At 35.0% G+C, this 25,855-nt stretch overlaps 1 protein-coding gene across 7 annotated transcripts in view; it reads left to right on the forward strand.

Annotated features, from left to right (window-relative positions):
• The window catches only part of MTHFD2L (methylenetetrahydrofolate dehydrogenase (NADP+ dependent) 2 like), a 181,155-nt gene that overhangs the window by 33,926 nt on the left and 121,374 nt on the right, over positions 1 to 25,855 (forward strand). For 6 of the 7 annotated variants that reach the window (XM_017852964.1, XM_017852962.1, XM_017852961.1 and 3 more), the window contains 3 exons: positions 1,090 to 3,369; positions 14,763 to 14,947; positions 15,538 to 15,660. In XM_017852964.1, the coding sequence (XP_017708453.1) occupies positions 14,794 to 14,947; positions 15,538 to 15,660 (277 nt within the window). In that variant the 5' untranslated portion in view covers positions 1,090 to 3,369; positions 14,763 to 14,793. The remainder of the gene's footprint in view (positions 1 to 1,089; positions 3,370 to 14,762; positions 14,948 to 15,537; positions 15,661 to 25,855) is intronic. The other variant, XM_017852960.1, reaches the window with a different exon arrangement.

Raw genomic sequence — 25,855 nt, forward strand, 5'->3', positions numbered from 1 at the left:
GAGTCCAGAAGAACCTCTGTTTTCAGACTTTCAGGGCTTCCAGAAATGCGCTTTCATTGCCATTTTATATCCAAAGATTGTGTCTCACTCGAGTTTTGTATCCCCAGTGCCCAGCACAATCCCTAGAAAAAAGCAATGATAAACATACTGTTTATTTAATTTAAATCAATTAGCTCCCTATTGTGTACATTTAGATCTTAGTGTTAAGTGACTGAATTTAAAAATTACTTCCTATAGGGTTTGCTTCGGACATAGTTTCTAGTGACTAGGTCTTCCACAAGGATATGTGAGAAAATAACTGAATCAGAGTTGTGTAAGCTGTAGTAGGGTGGGTAAGAATGTGCCACTTAGTTTGGAACTACCAGCTAGCTCTACTACCTAGGAAAAGCAGATTCTGTAGAATTCTATTTGTATTAAAGAATTGAGGAAATTATTTGCCGTCACTCGAAATTACTTGTTTGTATTATTATTTTTTTTGAATTTCAGTTGTTTTAGGGGTACTTTTCAGGGTGAGGATAACTTGTTTCAAATAGTACAACTTGATTAATTTCCCTTTGTCACTTGCTGTAAACAACTCCATCTCCCCATCTTCTCCATGACCTGCATACATTGAATGGAAGTTATTACAAACAACAGTTACAACCCCAAAATTTGGTTGTAGCCACTTGCTTTGTACACACACACACACACACACACACACACCCCTCAACTCATGTAGAATTCAGAACTTTTAAGTAATACGTAATGACCTCCTTATAATTTAAAATAGTTGAGTGCAAAGGTTTTGGAAAGCTATTATCCCTATGGACGATAACAGTTACTAATTTCAGCCCGGCTGCTTTCAGTTCCACTTGATGCATATTATAATTATAAAAATAAGTAGTATATTTTGATAGTTTTTATTTTTTAAAGACGGCACTAGGCAAGTTAAGATAAGGCGGGGGTTTTGACGCCCTCTTTATACTAAATACCCTCTCTGAAGGTGAAGTTGGCCCCGAGGTTGAGAAACACCTGTGGACTTGTGGGTCTCGGGTGGGGAGGAATTCGGACAGTGTGTTGATGCTTATTGGTGTCTCTTTTCTCTTCTAGGACCAGCAGAGAGAAGAGATTCCATCTTCCAGAGGTTGCCACTGTCTGCCTCCCCCACTTGTCCCCATCCACAGTCATCTTTTTTATATATATAGTGACACATTAGTTGTCTAGTTCTTCATAGTTAATGTGATTTAAGTCTGACATCGTTTCTTTTGCCATGAAATTTACACCTTAGTGTTATTCTCACTGAAAATTGCCTTTAAGTTTGATAAACTCTTATCCCAGTGATATTGACTGTTTTAAATTAACAGATTTATCACGATTTCTGAGCTATGTAGAGCCTTAATTGAAAAAGTATCTTTGATTATTTTTTCATAGTTTGGCCACATACCTATAATAATGGAATATTTACAATACTTTTTAGTGGAGAATTTTTTTAAGTAGAATTTCAATAAATAATGTTTGATGGAGTTTGGAAGTTACCGTATTTTGAAGTATCATTTAATGTTTTCCTCTCAGTGAGTTTTCCTTTAAAATTTGCAGTGAATTTGTTTTCCTGTTTATGCATGAGAATTTAGGTCTTATTAATTGGGAGAAATTAATGTTAAAGCAGTAAATAAGCCCTTCTTATTGCAGCTTACTGTTTCTTGAATTAACTATCCAGGCAAAAGGTTAAAATGAAAAAAAAAAAAAGTCTTTGTAACTAAATTTTTCCCATTTTGTTGTGGTGCGTGACCAGTTTACAAATCAAAACATCCTTGGTTAAAAGTCATCACATGAGTTTGTGCCCAGTGCTTTTCAGTGTGAGGAGCCTGGTAGCAGACTATCCCATTTGGGTGGGAAGGTTATAGAACTTGCCATGCTCAAAGCAGATTTGAAGGTGTCCTGCAACATGGGCACTTTCACAAACCCCGCTTTGGCTTGTTCTAACTGAACTACTTATTTTAATTAACTAAATGGATATTCCAAGCATTCCATGTTTATCCTGTTGCTCAGTGAATCCTCAGATCATTAATTTGGTAGATTCTCTTTTTTCTCCTCATCCTATTACTTCTTTTAGCTTTAAAAAAAAATGTGTACTGCTTACAGGTCTTTTGGAAGTTTCACCTTTCTCTTTGTCGCACTGGCATCGGCTTTATAATTTTTGCAGCTAGACCACAGTTTTAAAATCTACATTTTGGAGCTAGTAAAAGATTCTTATTTGTGTTATTTAAGTATTCATGTCTTTTACCATGGGTAGTTAAGTATAATAATTAAAAAAGACACATTTTATCAGTAACAATGTTCATTTTTTTTTCAGACTCTTCCCTCTACTACTTACTCTGTATTTCTGTCTCTTCTAATGACTAGGAAAGGCAGTTTCTCAAAATCATCTTCTATTTAGTTGGCAAATTTGATAATGTGGTGATGTTCCTATCTTCCTGCTATACCTGTTCTAGTGAAAATGAGATGATATAGCCATCTGGCTACAATTTTGATTTCTAAGAAATTCTTATGTCATTTTAAATTCAAAAACTAAATATTTCAACATTTGGTCTCTCATAAGTTTTATTTTCTTTGTTCCAGCTGTTCAGAAATAGTGTGTTCTAATATCTCCACAATCAAGATTTTTGACTAAAATGGACCAGTAGATGAAAAAGAGGGACTAGTAGTAATTTTAGATCTCGTTAGTTAATCGTGAACTTACTAATAATTTGGCAATTTCTTTAATGACCCAAATCTTTGTTGTTCAAATGCCTTGAAGTTGTTATTCTTTCATATTAGTACTCTGATGGGAGGATGAAAACAGCAGAAAGGAGCAACACCAGGTGATCTTTTCATGGGCACATACTCTTTCAAGGAATCCCACGGAACTCGTGAAATTACACTTTGGCTTAGAGATAATTAAATTGTGGAAGGAGGTTTAAGAGAGGAGCTTAGGTGAAATTTGAGCTGTAAATGAGTATGCTAAATTAAAGAAATTATTAGTAATAAGTGATATTTGCTATTAAGAAATTCACTTGGGATTTGAGAAAACATTTTACATGCAAGGTAGAAAACTTTATGGTCAGAATATAACACAGTCTGAACCTAAATTAACAGTAGTGTTAAAGAATTCAGGGCAGGATATTATCCAAGAAGGCTTAGCCAGCTGCTCCACTTAAGATTACCTCATAAGTGGTTTCTGTGTTGCTATTGTTTTTATTAGCATTTCAATGACTGCATCATATTATATTAAATCAATTGGCCCTAACTTACCTAACCATCTTGCTGTTTTTTAATGTCTAGTTCTTGGAAAATATGTAATAATTTACTCTCAGATTGAGGTCGTGTTCTTGTCAACATCATACCAACCAGGTTTGTTCACTTCATCATCTGAACTCTATGTAGGTTTCTATAATTAGGCTCATTAGAATGTTCCTAGATCCAAAGACTATCTAAAGATCTAAAGATTCATAATTCTAAAGTGAGGGTGTGTGTATAGTTTGCAACAGATGTTCCCTCCCCACTTTTTTTTTTTTTTTTTTTTTGCTGTTTGTAATTAACTGGAACTGCAATGAATGCCATCATGCTTTTAAGGAATTCAGTTGTAGTGTTGAAAAGACATTTTCTTAATATCTAAGGAGCTCTTAATGTTAAGTACTTTGCTGAGATTTTGCACATACAGTATGTCCTTAGATCCTTACAACAACTAAAGGAGGTAGATAGACACTATTACTATCTATTTCCAGTTAACAGATTGAGAAATTGAGGCTTAAAGAAATTAAACTTGTCCAAGTTGACACAGTAAATACATGGTGAAGACAAGGCCTGAACCCACATCATCTTTCCAGTGTTCTTCTCTACAGGCAGTTTATAATTATTGACTTATCTCACTTGCTTTTTCTTCTTTTTGAAACATTTATTAGTATTAAATCTCATAGAACTTTTGTGAATCTGGAAAGCTAATTTGAATGTATATTTTACAAATTATTTTGTTAGATTCCCTCAGTTTGAGATGTTCTTAACCTAGGACCTTATGGATAGAATGCAGGGGATCCATAAACTTGGATTGGAGGTTACTAACTTCTAATAAATTTAGCTTTTTTTTTTTTTTCCATTGTCAGTGTTGGCAACAAATACATAATATCATCAGTACATGTGACTTGCTAATATAAGTTACAAATACTTCAGTATCACGAAGTTGAGGCAGACACCACAAAACATCATCTGCACGTCACTATTTTGTTATGGTAGTTAGACCTACCACTAGATCCTGTTATTTAATACTTTTTTAAAAAAGCATTTGATAGTATTTCAGTAAAATTGGTTTTCCTTGTAATCTGTATTTTATACTGAATGTTTAAAGGGATTGTTCTGAGAAAGAGTCCACAGGTTTCAGCAAACGGGCCAAGAGCTTTTGTGGCACAAAGCTTAGCATCTAAGGTTCTTTCTGACAAAATTCGTTTGAAAAGGAATGGATATTGTTTAAGTAGTACAGAGTCAGAAAGTTAACTAATTAAAAAACTGAGTATCAAGAAGAGTCATATTTAATGAAAATAAGTTATTTTACTTTTTATTGATTTGCAAATGTAATTTCTAGTAAAATTACTTCCAGATGTGAATAGGGTGCTTGGGGTATGAAACGATTTTTTTTTTTAAAGAGACCATAAACGTAACACTTACAGGTATACATTTACTTTAACAACATATCTCAAAAGACTCCCTATACTGGTGATTGGTTTTATTCCCTATGGAATTTTGCCGTGTTTTTGGGGGGTTTCATTTCTATTGTACAAACTCAAGATATCAAAGATATGCCCTAAGATGTAAAGCAATTAAACTGTATGTTAGGGCCTGGGTAGAGCTTGGAATTGTTAGTCATTATATTAGGATTTTTCATCTTTATAGAGATAAAATGGTTCATTGCAGCTCTAGTTGAAGTTGTGAATAAAGATGAGATTGAAACTAAGATGTAGGTTTTTCAAGTATACGAATTATAAAGATGTAGATTTTTCAAGTATACGAATTAAATAAACTATTGATCTTGACTAGATTTTATTTGTTGTTATGCTACTTTTTTGTGGACAAGTATTTTGATACATAGAAATAATCCCCCCCTTTGTTACTTTGCTCTAGTTTATTAAATACATCATTTGATTCTAACAAGCATAGATAAGGTGGTTAGTTTATTTTCTGGAAGTACAAGTAAACAAGCCCATGGAGACAGCACTAAGTGCTGAAGACTTTCTGCCCTCATAATGTTTCTGGTTATCGAAATATATCTCCATCTGTTATTTAGCAGAAACTAGGAGAAAGAACCACTTTTGCAAACCAGCCAATGAACTTTTAGCCAAATCCTCTTATGTAATGTAAGGTCAACAAGACAGTATTTCCATTAAGTAGATGAAGAAATTGCATGCTGTTGAAGAGAAGCTAAGTTACTTGCCTAACTTTATTATTGCTACTAATGGTGACCTAGAGCTCTGATGCTCAGGACTTCTGATTTCAGGTGAGTAATTTGTACTACATAGTGCTGCCCTGCTACTCACTAGCTGCCACCTCCCTTCTTCAAATTTTGCCTCCTGATGAAGCCATATTTCGTGGCTAACCCAGCAGTAAGCAGGGCTCCTTTTCTTGCAGCCTTTGGGGGAAGGTCGTTTCTGCCTTTGTGGGAAACCACCTGAGCAAGTAATGACAGGGCACATCATGTAAATAATATCTAAGGGGTCAAATGGATTTCATTTTTGATATGCATTAATGCCAAGGTCACTATATAATTTGTTGACCAAACTAGCACATTTTTTAGAGTAAAAAGGGGCATGAATGTAATGAAAATTATATATCTGGAGTATTTATTGGCTTACAAATATATTAGTGAACTTATAGTTTCAAACTATTTTCAAAATTAACATTTTAAGAGATAATTTATATCCTTATATGTTAAAATAAAAATTTATATTACATGAATATTCAGCATGAATAATTATTCCTGGTGCATATTCACTTACTTGAATCAATTTCTTAGCTGTATCTTTTAACACTTTGATACTGATAATTTTCTGAAAAAAGTTAATAAGATCTTATGCTTTATTATTATTATTTTTTTTTTAGATGGAGTCTTTCTCTGTCACCCAGGCTGGAGTGCAGTGGCGTGATCTCGGCTCACTGCAACCTCCGCCTCCTGGGTTCAAGCGATTCTCCTGCCTCAGCGTCCTGAGTAGCTGGGACTACAGGCGTGCACCACCACGCCCAGCTAATTTTTGTATTTTTAGTAGAGATGGGGTTTCACCATATTGGTCAGGCTGGTCTTGAGCTCCTGACCTCGTGACCTGCCCGCCTCGGCCTCCCAAAGCGTTGGAATTACAGGCGTGAGCCACTAGGCCCGGCCCTTATGCTTAATTTTAAAATTAAATTTTCTGCAATTTTCTTAACAGTTGCAAATAGAGTCTTTGCTTTAGACAATGGTTATTTTAGTTTTAAAAGTACTGTCTCTATAGATGCTGAAGCACACATAACTTGCTAAATGGAACAGTCTTAATTCTATGTTTTGCACATTGAAATGGGAAGATATTTTAGCCTAAATATTTTCAAAGGTGCTATCTTGGTGTATCTTTTCAAAGTACTTTTCTTTGACAAATACTTACATAAAAGTCATCAAATAAGTTGTTTTTGTGTATGGTTTTAAAACTAGTTTGCCATATTTAGATATGGGAAAATTAAAGTTTTTCTCAATTATATTCTAATATTTTACAAAATAGTAATTTATTCAATGAAATTTTATTCAACAAAAAATATGAGCTCCATTAGAAGATTCTTCTCAGACATTGAACTATTAATTGCCATTATAGATGTATTTATTTACTAATTCTGCTGTACACAAAGTTCCACAAACTAGGTGGCTTGAAACAGCAGAAATCTGTTTTCACACTTCTGGAGGCTGGAAGTCTGAAATCAAAGTATCTGTAGGCCCATGCTCTGTCGACTAGCTTCTAGTTATTGCCAGCAGTCCTTCGTGTTCCTAAGGAGTTTGCAGTTGCATAATTCCAGTCTTTGCCTCTGTTATCAAATGGTTGTCTTCCCTCTCTGTCTTCACTTCCCTTCTGTGTGTGTGTCTCTGTGTCTCTTCTCGTAAGGACAGAAATTAAAATTACTTGTGCGTTGTTTGACCTATTATTTTTTAAAATTGGTTTACTTCTTCCCTTCCTTTTGAAGAGATAACGTTTCTGTTTGTAAGCTTTGGTTTCACTGATTACAATTCACTAAAAACTTTAAATCTGAAGGTGTCCCTACCCCCATTTAGTCTATTTGTTGAATATGTTGATTAATAGTTTCCAACAACTTTTGAAAAAAATGCAACAAGTGTTGCCCATCCCAGTGCCAGGCCAGCCCCCACAGACACAGCCTGTAGGCCGCTCCTTGCAGACCCAGGCTCTAGGCCTGCACTAATGCCAGGGCAGCATCGAAGGATTCCAGCTTAGCCACTGCAGACTTAGGCATCAGGTAGAAACTCAAGGACCCACATTCTAAGCCTGCCCAAGTACCAGGTCAGCCTCCATGAATTCGGGTCCAAGCCTGTCCCCAGGGACCCAAACTCTGGACCCAACCCCATGGTTCCAGGTACGAGGTCTTCCTCTGCAGATCTAGGCACCAGGCCCATTTCAGGGGACCCTATGGCAGCCCAGTCCCTACAGAATTGGGACCAGGACCATTCCAGTGCCAGGCTGGTCCCCATGGACTCAGCCTCAAGACCTACCCCAGTGCCGGGATGGCCCCTTTGAACCTAGGCTTCAGGTCTGTGTTTGCAGGCCCAGGCTCCAGGACTGCTCCTATATACCCAAATGACAGCCCATCCCAGTGGACCCACACACCAGATTAGCCCCCTGTGAGTTGAAGTGTTAGGCCCACCACCTGCTGACCTAGGCATCACCTGCCAACCAATCCAAGGGATTTAACAACAAGCCCACCCATGGACCATGCCGGATGGCCCATCAAGAATCTCTAGACCCACTGACTGGTGAAAGGCTTTCCCTGCTGAAGCCAGCTTATAAAGACTGGAATAGATGCCTACTTCTTCAAGTGATAGACACCAATGAAAGGACACACAGATTATGAGCCATTAGGGAAACATGGCACCACAAAAAGAACAAAATAAAGTAACAATTGACATAAAGAAATGGAGAGCTACAGGCTGCCTATCCAGAGAAGACAGACAACTAGACAATATCAATGATTTAAAATACTTCAAAAGGGTAAAAACAAGGTACTGTGGGTGCTCATAGCAGAGTCTCAGGGTACAGGGTTCGGAAAACATTACCAGAGTGTTTTATGAGCTGAGACTTGAGCGATGTGTGGGACAGAGTTGGCAAAGTGGTTGGAGAGGTAAGAAAGAGAAGAAGGAGTTTCAGGCAGAGGGAAAATTATATGTGAAGGCACAGAGAGAACATGGTGCAGTTCATGAATTAAAATATGACTGGTGTGTAGTGTGCGACTCACTAAGCACAGTGTTCTTTAGCAGTGAGGCTAAAGTAGCTTATGCAGAACTTTGTAAACTATAGAGAATTTGGATTTTAGTTAATTTCCCCCCCCAATTTCTCATGTCAAAAATGTTGGAGTCATGTTTGCCTTCTGTTTTTCTTTTTTTCATATCCTACACCCAATCTCAGTAACTCGCAATGGTTCCACTCTCAAAATGGATTCGGAATCAGACTACTTAGCTCCTCCAAGGCTACCCCTTTGCCTAACTCCCCATCATCCCTTGCGTGTTATACTATACTAGCTTCTTAGCTGGAGTCTCCACTTCTCCACTTGATCTCATAGAGTCTATCCTCCATATTTTCACCAGTTATTTTAAAAATGAAAGTCACGTCAAAATCTCTGAATGGCTTCCTGTCTCACAGTAAAAGCCAACATCCTTTCAAAGGCCTGCAGGACCTTATGTAATCTGATGTCCCACTCCTTCTCTGACTTCATGTCTTGTCCCAGTTTGCTTGTTCTTTCCACTGCAACCATTGACTTCTTGCTATTTCTCAAATATTTCAGGTATGCTCCTTGCTAAAGGCCTCCATACTTGCTGTCCACTTCCCTTGGCTTAGAATGCTTTTCTCCCAGAAATCTACATTACTTATTTCATTTCCTTCATTTCTGCCCACGTTACCTGATTTATCAGAGAAGTGATACCTTAACCCACCTATATAAAATAACTCTGGCCCTCAGATAAGTCGTTTCTCTGCCTCATGTCACATGATATATTAAATACCTGTTGTTTTTTAATATGCTTATATCTTCTTCAACTAGAATATTGTTTCCATAAAAGTAGGTAATTGTTTTGCCCCCTATTATTTATATTCCCAGTGCCTAAAATAGTTTTCAGTGAATAGGAGACTTTCAGCATGTATTTATTAAGTGAATAAACAATTAGCATGTGGTGAGGAGTTTTAACCAGGGAGATGATGTAATTGAATTAGAAAACAATCACTCTGGCTGCAGTATGGAAAATGGATTAGAGGAGATCAAGACAAGCCAGAGAGAAATTTTAGGAGATGTATTATTCAGTGGCTGAACATTTGAATTGTTGCTGATGTTTAACCTTTTTAGCTTGTCAAGAATTTTCAGGTTGAAAAGTCTAATTTGTTTATGCACTAAAGTAATGAGAATGTATAAGTTGACCAGTTCTTCCAGCACGTGGACTGATACAGGCACTCTCCCATTGGACCTGCATTAATTTGAGGTTGCTTCATTTTTCTTATAGTGACTCCTACAGAGCTAGGCTTGCTGAGTTCTACAGTGACTGATGGAGTCAGCTGGAGGGGCCAGTTGCTACTAAAAATGCTCAGAAACCTAACTCCTAATTTACCCATAAACACCAGCTAGCCAGGCTGTATCATGTCTGCTATAATTAGTTAGCAAGCTGACTTAGCACCTCAGTGCTATGATTTAAAGTAAACCCTGAACAGTCTCAGACATGAGTATACATGATACAGTTAAGTTTAATCTGTATAAAGATTGTCTCTTTGGAGTCTGGGAATCCGTTTATGCTATTGGTCTTCTCTGACACTCTCCAGGTCATGCAGGTTACTGTCTAGGTCATAATTAGCCTGGATTATATTCAGTGATTGCCAGCTTCACAGTGGCCTGTGAACAAATTATTTTGTTTAATAGTGAGTGAATCAATAATGTCAGCAGTAGCATCACTACTCACATGCTATAAAATGCAAGACAGAGTTCAGATGTTTTTATATTTTAAAATAAAATGTATATTCCTTACTGTGTTAGGTGATTTCTAGTTTTTTAACAGATAAATCTGTTTCTATAATAGTGTTCTACCCTAAGAAAATATTCCTGACACAAATTGATTTATGGATAGTTTTTTTTTTTTTGTTATTACTTATAAATGAGTTGTGCTGGAATTTGTTGCTGTATCTGCAGTACTTAGTATTTGCTAATATACAAGGTCCTTGTTATCTTAGTGCCAAAAGGCTACTTAAATGAATTCATAAAATGTCATCACCAGAAATTCATAGGAAACAGTGAAAAAAGTTTGTACTTTGAAAAATAAAAACCTCAAAAGTTTTATTTTATTTTAACTTGATTTGTCTATTATTACATACAAAGTGTTGGAAGGTACAAAGCAGAAACTACAAAAGATCACTCAAGAAGTAATAGATAACCTGAATAGCCCTCTATATTAAGGAATTTAAGTTTGTAGGTTTAAACCTTACCAGAAAGAAAACTCCAGAATGAGATAGCTTAATGGGTGAATCCTACCAAACATTTAAGGGAGGAAAAAATTGCTAATTCTTTACACACTCTTCTGGAAATTTGAAGAGGATAGAATTCTTCCTAACTCATTCTATGAAGCCAGCATCATCCTGGTATCAAAGCTACTTGATAACATTATAAGAAAAGAAAACTACAAAGACCTCTTATGCACTTTGATACAACAATTTTAACAAAATTTCAGATGAAATCCATGATAATCTGGAAAGGATAGATACATAATAACCAAGTGGGATGTATCCCAGGAATGCAAGGTTGGTTTAATATTTGAAAATTAATCAGTTACCATATTAACAGACTAACACTTGAGAAAGACATATGATCATCTCAATAGACATAAAAAACATTTGGCAATATCCTCATACAAATTCTCATCAAACTAAAAATAGACATAAATCATAAACTGAATGTATGACTTAAGCCCATAAAATCTAGAAGAAAACACTGGAGAAAACCTTTGTGACCTTGAGTTAGGCAAATATTTCTTTTATACAACACTAAAAGCATGGTCCATAAAAGGAAAAATTAATAAATTGGAGTACCTTAAAATTAAGAACTGTTCTAAAAACACAAGAGTATAGAAAGGCAAAGCACAGACTGGGAGACAATATTTCAAACCCCATATCTGATAAAGGACTTGAATCTAGGATATACAAAGAACTTCAAACATTCAAAATAGGAAACAACCTACTAAACAATGGGCAAAATTAAATAAACAAATATTTAATTATTTAATTGACCAAAGAAGATCACAGATGGCAAATAAGCATATGAAAAGATGTTCAACATCAGTATTCATTCAGGGAATGTAAATTTAAAGCACAATGACATACCACCCTATGTCCACTAAAATGTCAACAATTTTAAAACCTGACCATCTTAAGTGATGACAAGTATATGGAGCAACCAGAACTCATGTACTGTTTGAAGGAACACAAAGTGGTACAGTGTCTTTGTAACATGGTATAACAGTTTTTAACATATTTCAACATACACTTACAATATGACCTTGCCATTCTACTTTGAGATATTTGCTCAAAAGAAATTAAAGCAGCCAGGAATGGTGGCTCACACCTGTAATCCCAGCGTTTTGGGAGGCTGAGAGGGGCAGATCACTTGTGGCCAGGAGTTCAAGACCAGCCTGGCCCACATAGCAAAACCCCGTGTCTACTAAATATACAAAAGTTAGGCATGATGGCATATGCCTGTAATTCCAGCTACTTGGGAGGCTGAGGCATCAGAATTATCTGAACCCAGGAGGCGGAGGTTGTAGTGAGCTGAGATCTTGCCACCGAACTCCAACCTGGGTGATAGATTGAAAACTCTTGTCCCCCCCCAAAATATATTAAAACATATGTGTTATAAAATGTTTGTAACAGCTGTATTTGTCATGATTAAAAACTGGAAAGAACCCAAATATCCGTTAATAATTACCATTGAATGGATAAATAAATATTGGTATATCCATACAATGTAATACTACTCAGCGATAAAAAAGAAATGAACCGTTCAAACATGCACCTACGTGAATTAAAAACTAATTATGCTGAGTGGAATTAGCTGGCCAAAAAAGAGTATATAGTATTTGATTTAATTTTTATAAAATTCTTGATAATACAAACTCATATATAATGAACAAAAGAGATTAATTGTTGCCTGGAATGGTGAATTGAGGAGTGGAATCTGGCAGAAACAGGTGGAATGGCAAAATTTTAAAGGTGCACCCGGAAAGTTTTGGGAATGATAGACATGTTCATATTCTTGATTATAGTGATTTCTCAGGTATATACATATATTAAAACTTGTACACATTAAATATGTCCAGTTTATTGTACAGCAATTATACTGAATAACACAGAAATGAGACAGCAGAACAAGATTGATATATTGAATTTATCATGACATTTCATGTCTTGAAAGCTATTAAAATTTTAAGAGTAGACAAAATTAGAATCAAAAGTAGAGTTTACTTAGAATGTCTAGTTGTGATTGTATTGTCTATCTAATTTGCTCAGTTATTTACTCATAAATTATGATTGTTATTAAAATACACTTTTGTGTTAAACTACAGTGGTTTTCCAACATGGTCATACACAAGAACCACATGTAGGAAATTGTTAGACGTGCAGATTTCCAGGTTTTACCCCTACTCCCAGGAATTCTGAATTGTAGATGGGGTTGTGGGGTCTTGGAATCTGCAGTTTCAGGCAGTTTCTGATGTGTGTATCCATAGACCACACTTGGAATTGCTTCTTAGCAGAACATTGTTTACATCAAAATTGCATGAACTGAGATGAATGCTGTGGACAACTGGTGGCTGTGCTCTAATGGTGTATTTTTGATCTGGTTCTACCTATATGTACACAGACATACCAGAGAGAGCAGTTGACTTATTTGGAAGGAGCACAAAGTTTGCATTTTGTGTATTGTTGGATATTTATAGCACCTGCCCTCATTAGAAAATTAAAAGTGTACAGGTACCACAAAGAATTAAGGTTTATAAGGCTTCCTTTCCTCCTCCTCTTTCTCTTCTGCTTCCTACTCTTTCTCCTTTTCCTCTTTTTCATAACATTTATTGACCTACATTTGTTGTTTTTTGTAGTGATCATGTTTTTACCAGGCTGTTCAATAGTGAAAGGACAGGGGCAGAAGGAAGAAGGGACCACCTTCTACTTTATCAGATACCTTTAAAAAATAAACACACAGTAAGAGCAATGTAATTCACCACTTTCAGGTTTGAGGTAATGGAGAGCAGAAAAGCCTTTCTGGGAAGTATTTCTTTGTGCCTTTCCGGAGATAGTTTATATCATCTATCAAAATATAGCACTTCTTACCTTCTGAAATACATATAAACTGCCAGGAAGTAATCTTCTGTGGAAACTTATTCCATTAGAAATGATGCCATTGCATCGGGGAGTAACTAAACTATCTGTTTACTGACCTGATCCCCACCATAATCAGTGACAAGCATGGCAAGACTCACAGCTGTTGTCCGGGGCCATGCCTGGGGCCATGGAATAACATTTTTCTTTGAGTAAGTTAAAAGAGTTGTGTAGTATAAAGCTCATGACTTCAGCGTCTTGTGTAGGATATGCTAACCAAAAACAAACTGATTTTGCCTTAGGGTCGCAAGATTGTGGGACTGTGTATACACAGTGGAGTCTAGTCTTCAAGATGGTTGCCAGTTTTAACTAGGCTGTGCTGATCTGCCTCTTTAGAAAAAATAGCAGAACTTTAAATTTATGCAATATTATAGTCCAGATTTTGGATATGTGGTTTGATAATTTATATGAATACAAAAATGTGTGTATATGTATATGCATATGTATTCATATGTGTGTATAATATATATATTATATATATGTAGTATATAAGTGAAAGTTGTGAAGAAATGTACACTGTAGTTAGCATCTTAGTCTATTTGAGCTGCTATAACAATACCATAGACTGGTTGGCTTATACAAAAACAGAAATTTATTTCTCATAGTTCTGTAGACTGGGAAGTCCAAGGTCAATACACCAGAAGGTTCAGTGTCTGGTGTGGGCCCACTTTTTGGTTAATAGATAGCTGTCTTCATACTATGTACTCACAGAGCAGAAGGCACAAGGGAGATCTCTGGAATTTCTTAACACTAATGTCACTTATGAGGGCTCTATCCTCATGGTATAATCACCACCTAAAGGACCTGCCTCCTAATATCATAACATTTGGGGTTAGGATTTCAACATACGAATTTTGAAGAGACATGCACATTTATTCTACAGCAGATAGATTATACCATAGAACTAAATAACAGAGTTGCAATCCTTCACAAAATTATAAAATATTTATGAACCTGAAGAGTAGGTGTCACTATAATTGAAAAAAAAAATCAAATTTTGGGTGCTTGGAGAATCATGGTTGTTTTGTTGATTTTTGTACCTTAAATTTACGCAGTTGAATATTTCTTATTTTCTTTTTAGTATTGCATTTATTGTTTTGCTTTCCACAGACATGAAGCCATTATTATATCAGGAACCGAAATGGCCAAGCGAATCCAGAAAGAAATACAGCGAGGTGTGGAATCATGGGTTTCCCTTGGAAACAGAAGACCTCACCTCAGTATAATTTTAGTGGGAGATAACCCAGCAAGCCATACATACGTCAGGAATAAGATAAGAGCTGCCTCTGCTGTAGGTGGGTATGTGTTTTAGTTGTAATTACTACTATATATGTTTTCTGTTTTTACTTCAAATTGTGATAATTATGAATGATAATGATCAAATAAGTGCCATTTGAATTGCATGTGTTATTATTAAAGATTATTCAGTTACCAAAGCTTATGTTAATTTCATATGATTTTTCTTCCAATTTCTTATAGGATTAATTCAGTGTGTTTTATATTCTATGGCAAGATATGCAAAGAATAGTTTACATCTAAAAGGCCTGTTTTCATTATATTTGCTTTAATCAAATAATAAACCTGGCTTGTTCACTCTGTTAAACTTGGCCTACTAGTTGTGTGGTAGTGATATTTTTATTCTCTTCAAATCTACTAACAGTAGCTTATCTCAAACAAGAACAAATTATCACCTGGCATTCCAGGCCAAAGAAAGCATGTGAATCAAGAGAAAACACTTGTACTATTGGAACAATCCTTCCTGATGATGCATGGAACATCAGAACCTTTCATTGCAGTAGGAACAGTCCCACACTGTATTAGACACTATTGATGAAAAACCATATTCAGTTAGTCAAGTGACCTTCTCTGCCTGTTTTTCTTCTAGGTATTTGCAGTGAGCTCATTCTAAAACCGAAGGATGTTTCTCAGGAAGAGCTTTTGGACATAACTGATCAATTGAATATGGACCCAAGAGTCAGTGGTATATTAGTTCAGTTACCACTACCAGGTACATAGTGCTCTTCTATTTATCTGGTTTTATTAAAAGTGAAACAAAGGGCATCTTTCAACATCATATCATGCTACTGCAAGTAATTTATAAAATACATTCAGAACGGGACTAGCTGTTATACTAGTAATAGGTGTAATAGTGATTTCTGAATGATTTGTGCTTACATTGACAAAATCCTTGAAAGTAAAATATAGGCATTGGCAACACATACACTCCTTGCTTTGCACAGTAGTATGGGACCCTAAAAATGACGATGTAAGATGAAACCAGGTAATGTGATCTTAATAATCAAAGGTAAAAATGATAATTTTCTGTGACCTTTAAAACTTCTTATCAAAGCATTAAAAACTCTCCTACTGTGGTTCATAAATGTATAGGGAAATGAATAATTAGTAAAACCAAACTAATATTTTTTAGTACACTGTAATTTAGAACATTAGAAACATTGAGAAAGTGTATGATATCATTGCAAAAACTTGTCAAAAGTAGTTGGAGCAGTGTTTGCCTTCTATCTAATTCTATAACTTATCATATGGAATGAGAATCTTTTCTATATCTTGCTGAATTGAACTGTTATATTCCTTTCAAAGTTTAGATTAGTTCCTAGTATTTTGTCTGTTGTACTTTCAATGTTGTGAAATTTCTCTGAGTTCCTTAGCATTTAAAGGAACTTCAGTGTGAAGTTTCACGCTGGTGTCACTTCCTCCAAGATGTTACCATCACTTTCCTCATTTGTGTGATGGATTCACCCTCATTAAGTTACTCTGACTGCATAACTACATCTCTCCAAAGGATTCAGTGTCAGCATTCTATGGTCAGCTATTTCTCCTACAACTCCATTTACATTACATTAGAATCCTATTGAAATGACTTGTTTTTTATATTTATCAGGCTTTTTCAACATAGTACTTACCTTCGCTTTTCATGCGGGCCTAGGTTTCTCTTATCTTTGTTTGTTGTTACCATTTTCATATCTCCTACTCACATCCAGTTTCCATCCCAGCATTATCACATTTTGTTTCTTTGCTATACTTCCACTTTTATAGGCTAATCCCCTCCGTCTATTATCAACTTTTGTAAACTATCATGTGGGTTTATCTCTGGGAAACACGGAGAAAACACACTTTGCTATCTATGTTTGAGATTGCAAATGTGCAGTGACCAATCATTTGAAAGAAGTGCCATGACTGGTCACTGATCATCATGTCATCTGTTATTTCTGTAGTGATTTGTGGGCTAAAGAGCCAGCAGCTCTTGTGTAATTACTATGAAATTTGAAATGTGTTATTGGAGGACTAGTATTAACTAAATTGTGGTTCTGAAATTTGTGCATATTTAAACTGCACAAAATGAGGACTGCAGGTATAGTATAGGTTACAGTAGCTTTGTAGTTTTTAGTTCTGTAAGCTTTGATTAACAATCATGTGATGTGCAAAAAGTAAAGCTATATAATTCTATTATATGGGATCTTTATGTGGTATTAATATTTTTCTTTATCCAACAATATAATATCTTAGCATATATTATAGCTTTTGTGCTGTTTACATTATATCAAAAATTCATACTTCTAATTCTTTTCCTCCAATACACCTGCACTGACAAAAATCATCAAGTTGATAAGAATCTTAGAAGCTATCAGAGTTTCCCCTGAGAAAACACTCTGACAGATAATGCTTAGATTAATGATGTTAAAGTTAGTATAGTGATAGTATCACTTACCTTTAAAACTAGAAAAAAATTCAACACATGCAGCACTCTCATATCATTGGAAAATGAGTTCTAGAGAAGATCAGGAGTTTATTAACATCACAAATCTGTCCAAAAAATTTTAACAGTGTTTCTCAATTGTTTGACTCGTGCAAAATGAATCTCTTTTTGGTACTGTGTTTATCAAGCAATCTTCTTATAATTTGCAGTTTTTGAAATTTTCTGTACTTGGCATTTATATGACATTTTGATAGCTGTATAAACATGTCACAACCTTAGTTCTTAAAATGTCCTTTCTACACAAAGTGACCTGAAAAGACATTTCTTAAGAGAAGACATACAAATGGCCAACAGGTATATGAAAATGATAAACATCACTAATTATCAGGGAAAGGCAAATTAAAACCACAATGAGATATCACCTCACACTTGTAAGGATGGCTGTTATCAAGAAAATGAGGTAAGTGTTGAGGATGTAGAGAAAAGGAACCCTTGTTCACTGCTGTTTAGAATGTAAATTGGTACAGCCATTTTAGAAAACAGCATGACAGTTCCTCAAAAAATTAAACATGGAACACCATATGATCAAAAAATTCCATTTCTGTGTATATATCCAAATGACATGATATCAGTCATGTCAAAGAGATACCTGCATCCTAAAGTAATGCTGCACATTGCAGCATTACTTTAAGATACATAATCAACTTTAGTGTCTATCAGTGGCTGAATGGATAAAGTAAATGTTGTTGTGTATATACACAATGAAATAAGCATCAACTTTTTAAAAGAATGAAATCCTGTCATTTGCTTTAACATGGAAGCTGGAGTATATTATACTAAGTAGAATGAGCTAGGCACAGAAAGAAAAACCTGCATGATCTTACCTGTAGAATTTTTAAACGTAAGCTCATGGAAACACAGAGTTAATGGTGGTTAGTGGGAACTGAGGACTGGGGAAGGGATCGTGGAGATGTTGGTTAAACGATACAACAGTTTAGTTAGAAAGGAATAAGTTTATTGGAGGTTTATTGTACAACATGGTGACTTAGGTAATAACAACATACTGTATACTTGCAAATTGCTGAGAAAGTACATTTTAAATGTTCTCACCACGAAAATACATATCTGATGTATTATATATGTTAATTAGCTTGACTTAGCTATTTCATAATGTATACATATATCAAAACATATTGTACACCACACATATATACAATTTTTGTTTGTTACTTTTAAACTAAAATAGTCATAGTTTTCAAACTGCATTATATTTAGTTTGTCACGGATTTCTAACAACATTAGATTGTTTGTCTTAATAAATTTATATCTGTAGAAATTTTACCCCTTTTTAGCAACATTCCTTATTTGGTGAATTTATTAACAGCTCGCTGCTTAGATGGCACTGGTGATTTGTTTGTATTAAATACTAAATTGCTTGAGTCCTGTACTAGAGACTAAATTGTTTGAGTGTCTCAGAGAGTGAGAAGCATAGAGCTAAAATGACCATGGTTATATATATATATATATGGATGTTCTGAGAAACAGCATTTTTCTATGTAGCCAAAAAGCCAATAATGCCAAAATTGTGGCTAACGTTGATTACATTATGACACTTTATATGTCATTTATATTACACATGGCACTTTGTACTTATTAACCCATTGGATCCTCACAATAATCCTGTGAAGCTGGAGCTATTATGTATTTTTTACTGATGAGAAATTTGAGGCAAGAAGAGGGTAAGTAACTTCTCCCAAGTTCACAGAGTTGCTAAGTAACAGAGTTGGGATTTGAATCTGGCCAGACTGGCCCCCATGCCAAGAATACTCTTACTCATTATGTTAGCACCCTCACTGACGCATCAATGTTAGCTAGTGAGTCATGTGTGCTTACTATGTAGCAGGTACTCCCTTACATGGATTATTTTATTGAATCCTACAAACACTTATATGATAAGAATTATCTTCTTCATTTTACAGATAAGGAGACTGAGACACATGGAGGTTAAGTGAATTGACCAGTATTACCTGTTAGTTAATGGTAGAGCCAAGACCCAAACCCAACTCAACTGATTTCAGAGCCTACCTTTTAAACTTCTCGTTACGTTATACTCTCTCTCAGAACATAGTAAGGCATAACATAAGCACATATATTTCAAATATTAACATACAAATTTCTAGCACATGTAACTACCAAGTTGCTGATCATCTGGTTTCCCTGTTTCCACACTTGTAACCTATATTTTTTTATGGTTTTTACCTTGCTCAATAATGGGATTCCTACTTTGATTCATAATTTATTTTGGTAAGGTTTAAAATGATAGCAATGGGGTTAAAGACATAGTAAATATACTGTTCCTTTCAAAGTAGCCTCTACTTTATTTTAGTAATTGAGCTATGGTACATTTTTGTTAGCAGAAGATATTATTCAAATATGGGTATATACAGTCTGAATTTGTAATGTGGCTTTGTGATTACTGACTGTTACTTAACTTTGATGAGTTTTATTTTCCTCATAAAAAGAGAATTGAAAATTGATCTTTTATACTACATATTGGGAACATATAGTTCGTTAGTTAATAGAAAATGTTAGTTAAAGTAGAAAATTGTGAAACAATACATATGTACCTTAAACATTGTATTATATAATAAATAATTTAAATAATCATTCATCAATCTTTAATGTAGATTAAAAGCTTTCTGGAGCCCACTGATTGGACTTCTGCATCATCTTCTGGCATTAATAATACTTATAATTCATTGCCTGTAATCTTCAGGTTGCAGTGAAACAGTGAAAATTCATCTAGAACTTCAAAATGTCTCCTAGTCTTCAAAGTTGCCTTGCTGTTATCTAAGTCATACTAATTCTTTTTAGTTCTTGAGAGTCTTTCCAGATCATTCAGCTTAGTTTTCTTACAAATAAGAACTGTAGGCCGGGCGCGGTGGCTCAAGCCTGTAATCCCAGCACTTTGGGAGGCCGAGACGGGCGGATCACGAGGTCAGGAGATCGAGACCATCCTGGCTAACACGGTGAAACCCCGTTTCTACTAAAAAATACAAAAGCTAGCTGGGCGAGGTGGCGGGCGCCTGTAGTCCCAGCTACTCGGGAGGCTGAGGCAGGAGAATGGCGTAAACCCGGGAGGCGGAGCTTGCAGTGAGCTGAGATCCAGCCACTGCATTCCAACCTGGGCGACAGAGCGAAACTCTGTCTCAAAAAAAAAAAAACAAAAAAAAAACAAATAAGAACTGTTCCCTTTTGCACTCCATTGTCATTTATTTATATCATTTTTTACCTGTGTTATAGAATTTACTATGAAAAAACTGGCAAAGACTGGCTGGGAAATACAAAAATTGTCTCATGGTTATGAAACTCAACCATAGGATTAGGAATAGTTTAACTGTTCTCTTATATGTCCAGCAAGTGCTGGGCATCAGCCTTCATGTTTTACAGAATAAATGGCGCTCATTAGTTATTTTGATAGATTGGCTATATAGGAGTAGATGAATACAGCCTCTCCTATGTATATTTCATAGGATTGTTATAATGAACAAATTAAACAATAAGCAAATGAAAAAACGAATGAGTCTAGTTGATTTAACCTTCAAGCTTAATAATATAAAATTATTTTCTATAATTTGGTTAGTAAGTGTGTATTTCAAGTTATTTCATGATTAGAAATCTGAGATTATTTCTCACAATTAGGGCAATGTCTTGAGTAAAATAAATTCCAAGTTAGAATTATAATTCTAATGTTTGAAGGCAGGTTTGCATAAGGATTAAACAGAATGTACAAGGAGTTTCCATGCATGTTATTTGGGCAAGAAGCAAAGAAATGAGATAGAATTCTGTCCTGTTTAATGGTACTGGGGTTGTCACAAGCTAAGCCTTGTTTATGTTCAGAAGCTGTGCAACTTTGTTCAGGATTTGAAATACTTGGGATATAACAGTACACAGCCTTGCTGTTTGTCCAGTAGCTGACCCTAAAGCTAAGGAGAAATAAAAATGACCAAATGCAGATGCTTTCCTACTCCTGTCCTGACTGTGCATAGATTCTTATCAGTAAGTGATCACTTTGTCGAGGTGAGAAAGAGGTCTGTTATTTATGTTATATTCTTTTTTTCTTCTAAGTAGGCATTTTATTTTTTTTAGCTTTTATTGAGTTATGTGTATTAAACTGATATCATATTAAACTTTAAATTTTTTGGAATATGTATCTTTATATAGAGTAAAAAAATTAGAAAATACTCTTTTAAAACTGGAACCAGTGGCATCTTTTCAAACTAGAATAATAAAAGGGAAATTATAATATTCACAAACTTGAAGCACACTGGAATTCTGCTATAAATATTTGTTATATAATAGAATTTGGTGCAGGATGAATTTGATTTAAGAGGGTTTAAATTATATTAACTGTGTGAAAACATTTAGATCTAAGCCTGAAAAACAGTTATCAAGTCAGTGAAATTTTAATATGGTATTTCACAACTGTGACTTCATGACAGCTGTTACAAGCGTCAGGAATGGTAAATATGTACTATTTACTAATGCCAGCACTGTACAAAAGTGCTTTATATACAATAAATCATTTAATACTGATAGCAATCCTTACCAGTAGATGCTATTTCTTTTGAGATTTGTGGTTAAGGAAAAAGAGTGAACTGAGTAACTTGTGTGAGTTCACTCAGTGAGTAAGTACCAGAGCGTTGTCAAGAGAACAAAGTATAACATCCTTTGTACCACAGTCACAGTCCTATAGCAGAAATTTAAGAGAGCATAAGGAGAAATGCTTGCTTACCCGCTTTGTATTTACTTGCTCTCTGAGAAGTCTACTTCTCATTTATTTCTGGAACACAATTAGATAAATTCTATCTTATCTTTTCTGAAATAGTTTTCAAATGTTCCCTTCAGTTGTCTAGTTTGAAGCCTTTGAGGATTAACACCTTCCAGTTTATGCAAGGGAATTGAACAAAGAAATGAGAATGAACTATAGGATTAAAGGATAAAACTAAAGAAGGTGAGTTAGAAGAATTTGAGTTCAAGGCACAGATTTAACATAAATAAAATATTAGAGTAATTAGTAGGCATGAAAATGTGGATATCGACCTAACTAGTAAGCATGGAGATATGTGTATTTGTCTAAAACTCATTTCTTCGTTTGGAGAAAAAAGTATTGCTATAATTACTTTTCATGAGAATTTACCAAATTTATGTGTCCAGAATACTGATTATTTTTAAAATGTTTGACCAGAGTGGGAATTTTTTTTATCATTCTGAACTCTTTTCTATTTTATTCTGTTTAATTCAATATGGTTTCTAAATTTTAATTTGACTTTGTTTTACAATTTATTTTTCCTTTCACTATAGGAGAAACCCCAGTTCTGTGTTTGAGTGTATAGAATAATTCTACATAGGGAGAATTGCAGTAAACATTATATCCCTGTAATCTACCTTTTATCTGTTAGACAATTAGTGAATGCTGTTGAAGAAATGAGTGAATCCTATAGTTTCTCAGCACCACCTTTTTTGTGTTAAGTCTTATCCTTCTGCATATGTTTCTACATGTAAGAGATTAGTGCATAAACAATTTAACTGAGCAAGATTGGTGAAGATCTCGTGCCCGCACCCATGAAAGTTTTCTATAGCTCTATAGTATCTATTATATAGAGCCCATGTTAGGAATGCATATTTTATTACTTGAATAATGTGTTAGCCTCTGACCTCTTCACTATATTGGTTATCTTTCAAACATACAAGGGCTGAGTTCTTTTTCCCTTTAGATCTTAGCATAAATGTCATTGCTTTGGAGAGGCTTTTCCAGCCTATGCCCTCTAAGTTGTTTTCATTCTGTTGTTCTCTATTTGGAACCTCCTTTTTTGTGTGACAGAGACAATTTAAGTTCTCCAAATACCTACATGTCCTCTTATATTTTGGGGCTTCTCTTAGCAATTAGATTGAGGCCATGTGACTACTGGACAATAGATTGTAAAAGGAAGAGACTTTTGGAGCCACTTCCAGACTGAGATGGTTAAAAGCTGTTGTGCCCTCCCCCTTCGCTTCTGTTTTTGTTGCATTGTTCTTGGAAACTAGGTATTACAGATGGTTGTAAATTACAAAAAGTAGGGCAATAGAATTCTTATTGGACTTGAGATGAATAAGAAATAAATACCCTTTTATAAATGACTGGGATTTCAGATTTTTTTAAACCTATAAACTCAGAGATCAAAGAAGCTCACCAAACTCTCAAGGTCATGAAACATGAAGAAAACTATGCCAAAGAACACCATAATCAAATTATTTAAAACCACTGATTAAAAAAAAATCTTAAAAGCAATAAGGGGTTTGGGGGAGGGCATTACATGCAAAGGAACAAAGAGGACAGTGACAGAATATTTATTGATAGAAACAATGCAAGCAAGAAGACAATGGAACAATATCTTTAAGAGGAAAAAACAAGAAAACCCGTAAACTTGAAATTCTATACCCAGGGGAAAATACCTTCAAAAACAAAGGCAAAAAGTCTTTTTATCAGACATGTGAGGAAGAGAGCTCAAAACTAAAAACAATTATTTGCTAGAAGACCTATGCTGTAAGAAATATTTAAAGATCTGGGTGTGGTCGCTTATGCTTGTAATCCCTGCACTTTTGGGTGGATCACTTGAGGTCAGGAGTTTGAAACCAGCCTGGCCAACATCGGGAAACCCCATCTCTACTAAAAATACAAAAATTAGCTGGGCATTGTGGTGCACACCTGTATTCACAGCTACTCAGGAGGATGAGACAGGAGGATTGCTTGGACCTGGGAAGTGGAGGTTGCAGTAAGCCAACATCATGCCACTGGACTCCAGCCTGGGCAACAGAGCAAGACTCCATCTCAACAACAACAACAACAAAAAAGTGATGTTAAAGGAAGTCCTTCACCTAGATGGAAATGATACTAGATGGAAATACAGATCTGTCCAAGGAATTAAGAGCTCTGGAAGTGGTAACTACCTGAGTAAATATGTATTATTCATGTATATATATGTTATAATATATTGTTCTTATTCTTATTACTCAGATTATTTTAGAAGATAATGTTTAGCCAAAACCAAAAACAATGTACTTTGTGGTTTGTAACATACAATTAAAACGTGTGGCAACAATAGCACAAAAGTTTGTATGGAAGAAATGCTGGAATATTATTGTTTGATTCATGTAATATATGTGAAATGACATAATATTGCTTAAAGGTAGCCTGTGATAAGTTAAACCTGTATAATATGAAACCAAAAGCAACCACAAAAATAACACAACAAAGAGTTATAACTAATAAGCCAACAAAGAAGAAAAAGTAGAATGATCACAGATATTCAGTTAATCTAAAGGAGTACAGAACAATGGAGAAAAGACAACAAAGATGTTAAATTTATTCCTAGAAAATGTAATGTAAATAATCCAATTAAACATCAGAGGTTGTCAAATTGGATAAAAATCAAGTCCCAACTGTATGTTGCTTACATGAAACTATACCTTAACTGTAGGGACACAGGGAGGTTAAAGCAAAAGAGTGGGAAATCGAAAACTGGAAGAGCTATTTAATATGAAAGTATATTTCAGAGCAGAAAATATTACTTGGGATAAAGAGGTCATTTGATAATAATTAAGGATATGGTTTATCAAAAGTAAATAGCAATCTTAATATCTTATATACCTAATAAGAAAACTTCAAATTATGTGAACCAAAAGCTAATATAATTGCAAAGAAAAATAATCAAATAAAAAATTATAGCCATGTTTCAAAACCTCTTAATAATGGAGAAAACAAGTAGACAGAAAATCAGTAAAGATATAGAATACTTGTATGATATCAACCAATTTGACATAATTAAAATTTATAGAATGCTCTCTGCCAAATGGCAGATAATACCCTTTCTTCAAGTTAATGTAGAATATTTACCAGTATATACCACATTCTAGGCCATAAAACTAATCTCAATTTTAAGAGAATTCATGTCACATAAAGCATGTTCTCTGACCACAATGGAATTAAAAATGAGTAACAAAAACATCTGGAAGGCCGGGCGCAGTGGCTTATATCTATAAAAATCCCAGCACTTTGGGAGGCTGAGACAGGCAGATCACGAGATCAGGAGATCCAGACTATCCTGGCTAACAAGGCGAAACCCCGTCTCTACTGAAAATACAAAAAAAAAAAAAAATCAGCTGGGCGTGGTGGCAGACACCTGGAGTCCCAGCTACTCCGGAGGCTGAAGCAGGAGAATGGCGTGAACCTGGGAGGCGGAGCTTGCAGTGAGCCGAGATCATGCCACTGCACTCCAGCCTGGGCAACAGAGTGAGATTCCGTCTCAAAAAAAGCAAAATAAAACAAAACAAAAAATCTGGAAAATCCCTAAATATTTGAAAAGTAAATAGCACACCTCTAAATAATCCCTGTGTCAAATAAGGAATTTGAAATTGTTTTGAACTTTTTTTTTTTTTTTTTTTT

Source organism: Rhinopithecus bieti, unplaced genomic scaffold (genome assembly GCF_001698545.2).
Source record: "Rhinopithecus bieti isolate Rb0 unplaced genomic scaffold, ASM169854v2 scaffold_35319, whole genome shotgun sequence".
In the NCBI taxonomy this organism is placed as follows: Eukaryota; Metazoa; Chordata; class Mammalia; order Primates; family Cercopithecidae; genus Rhinopithecus; species Rhinopithecus bieti.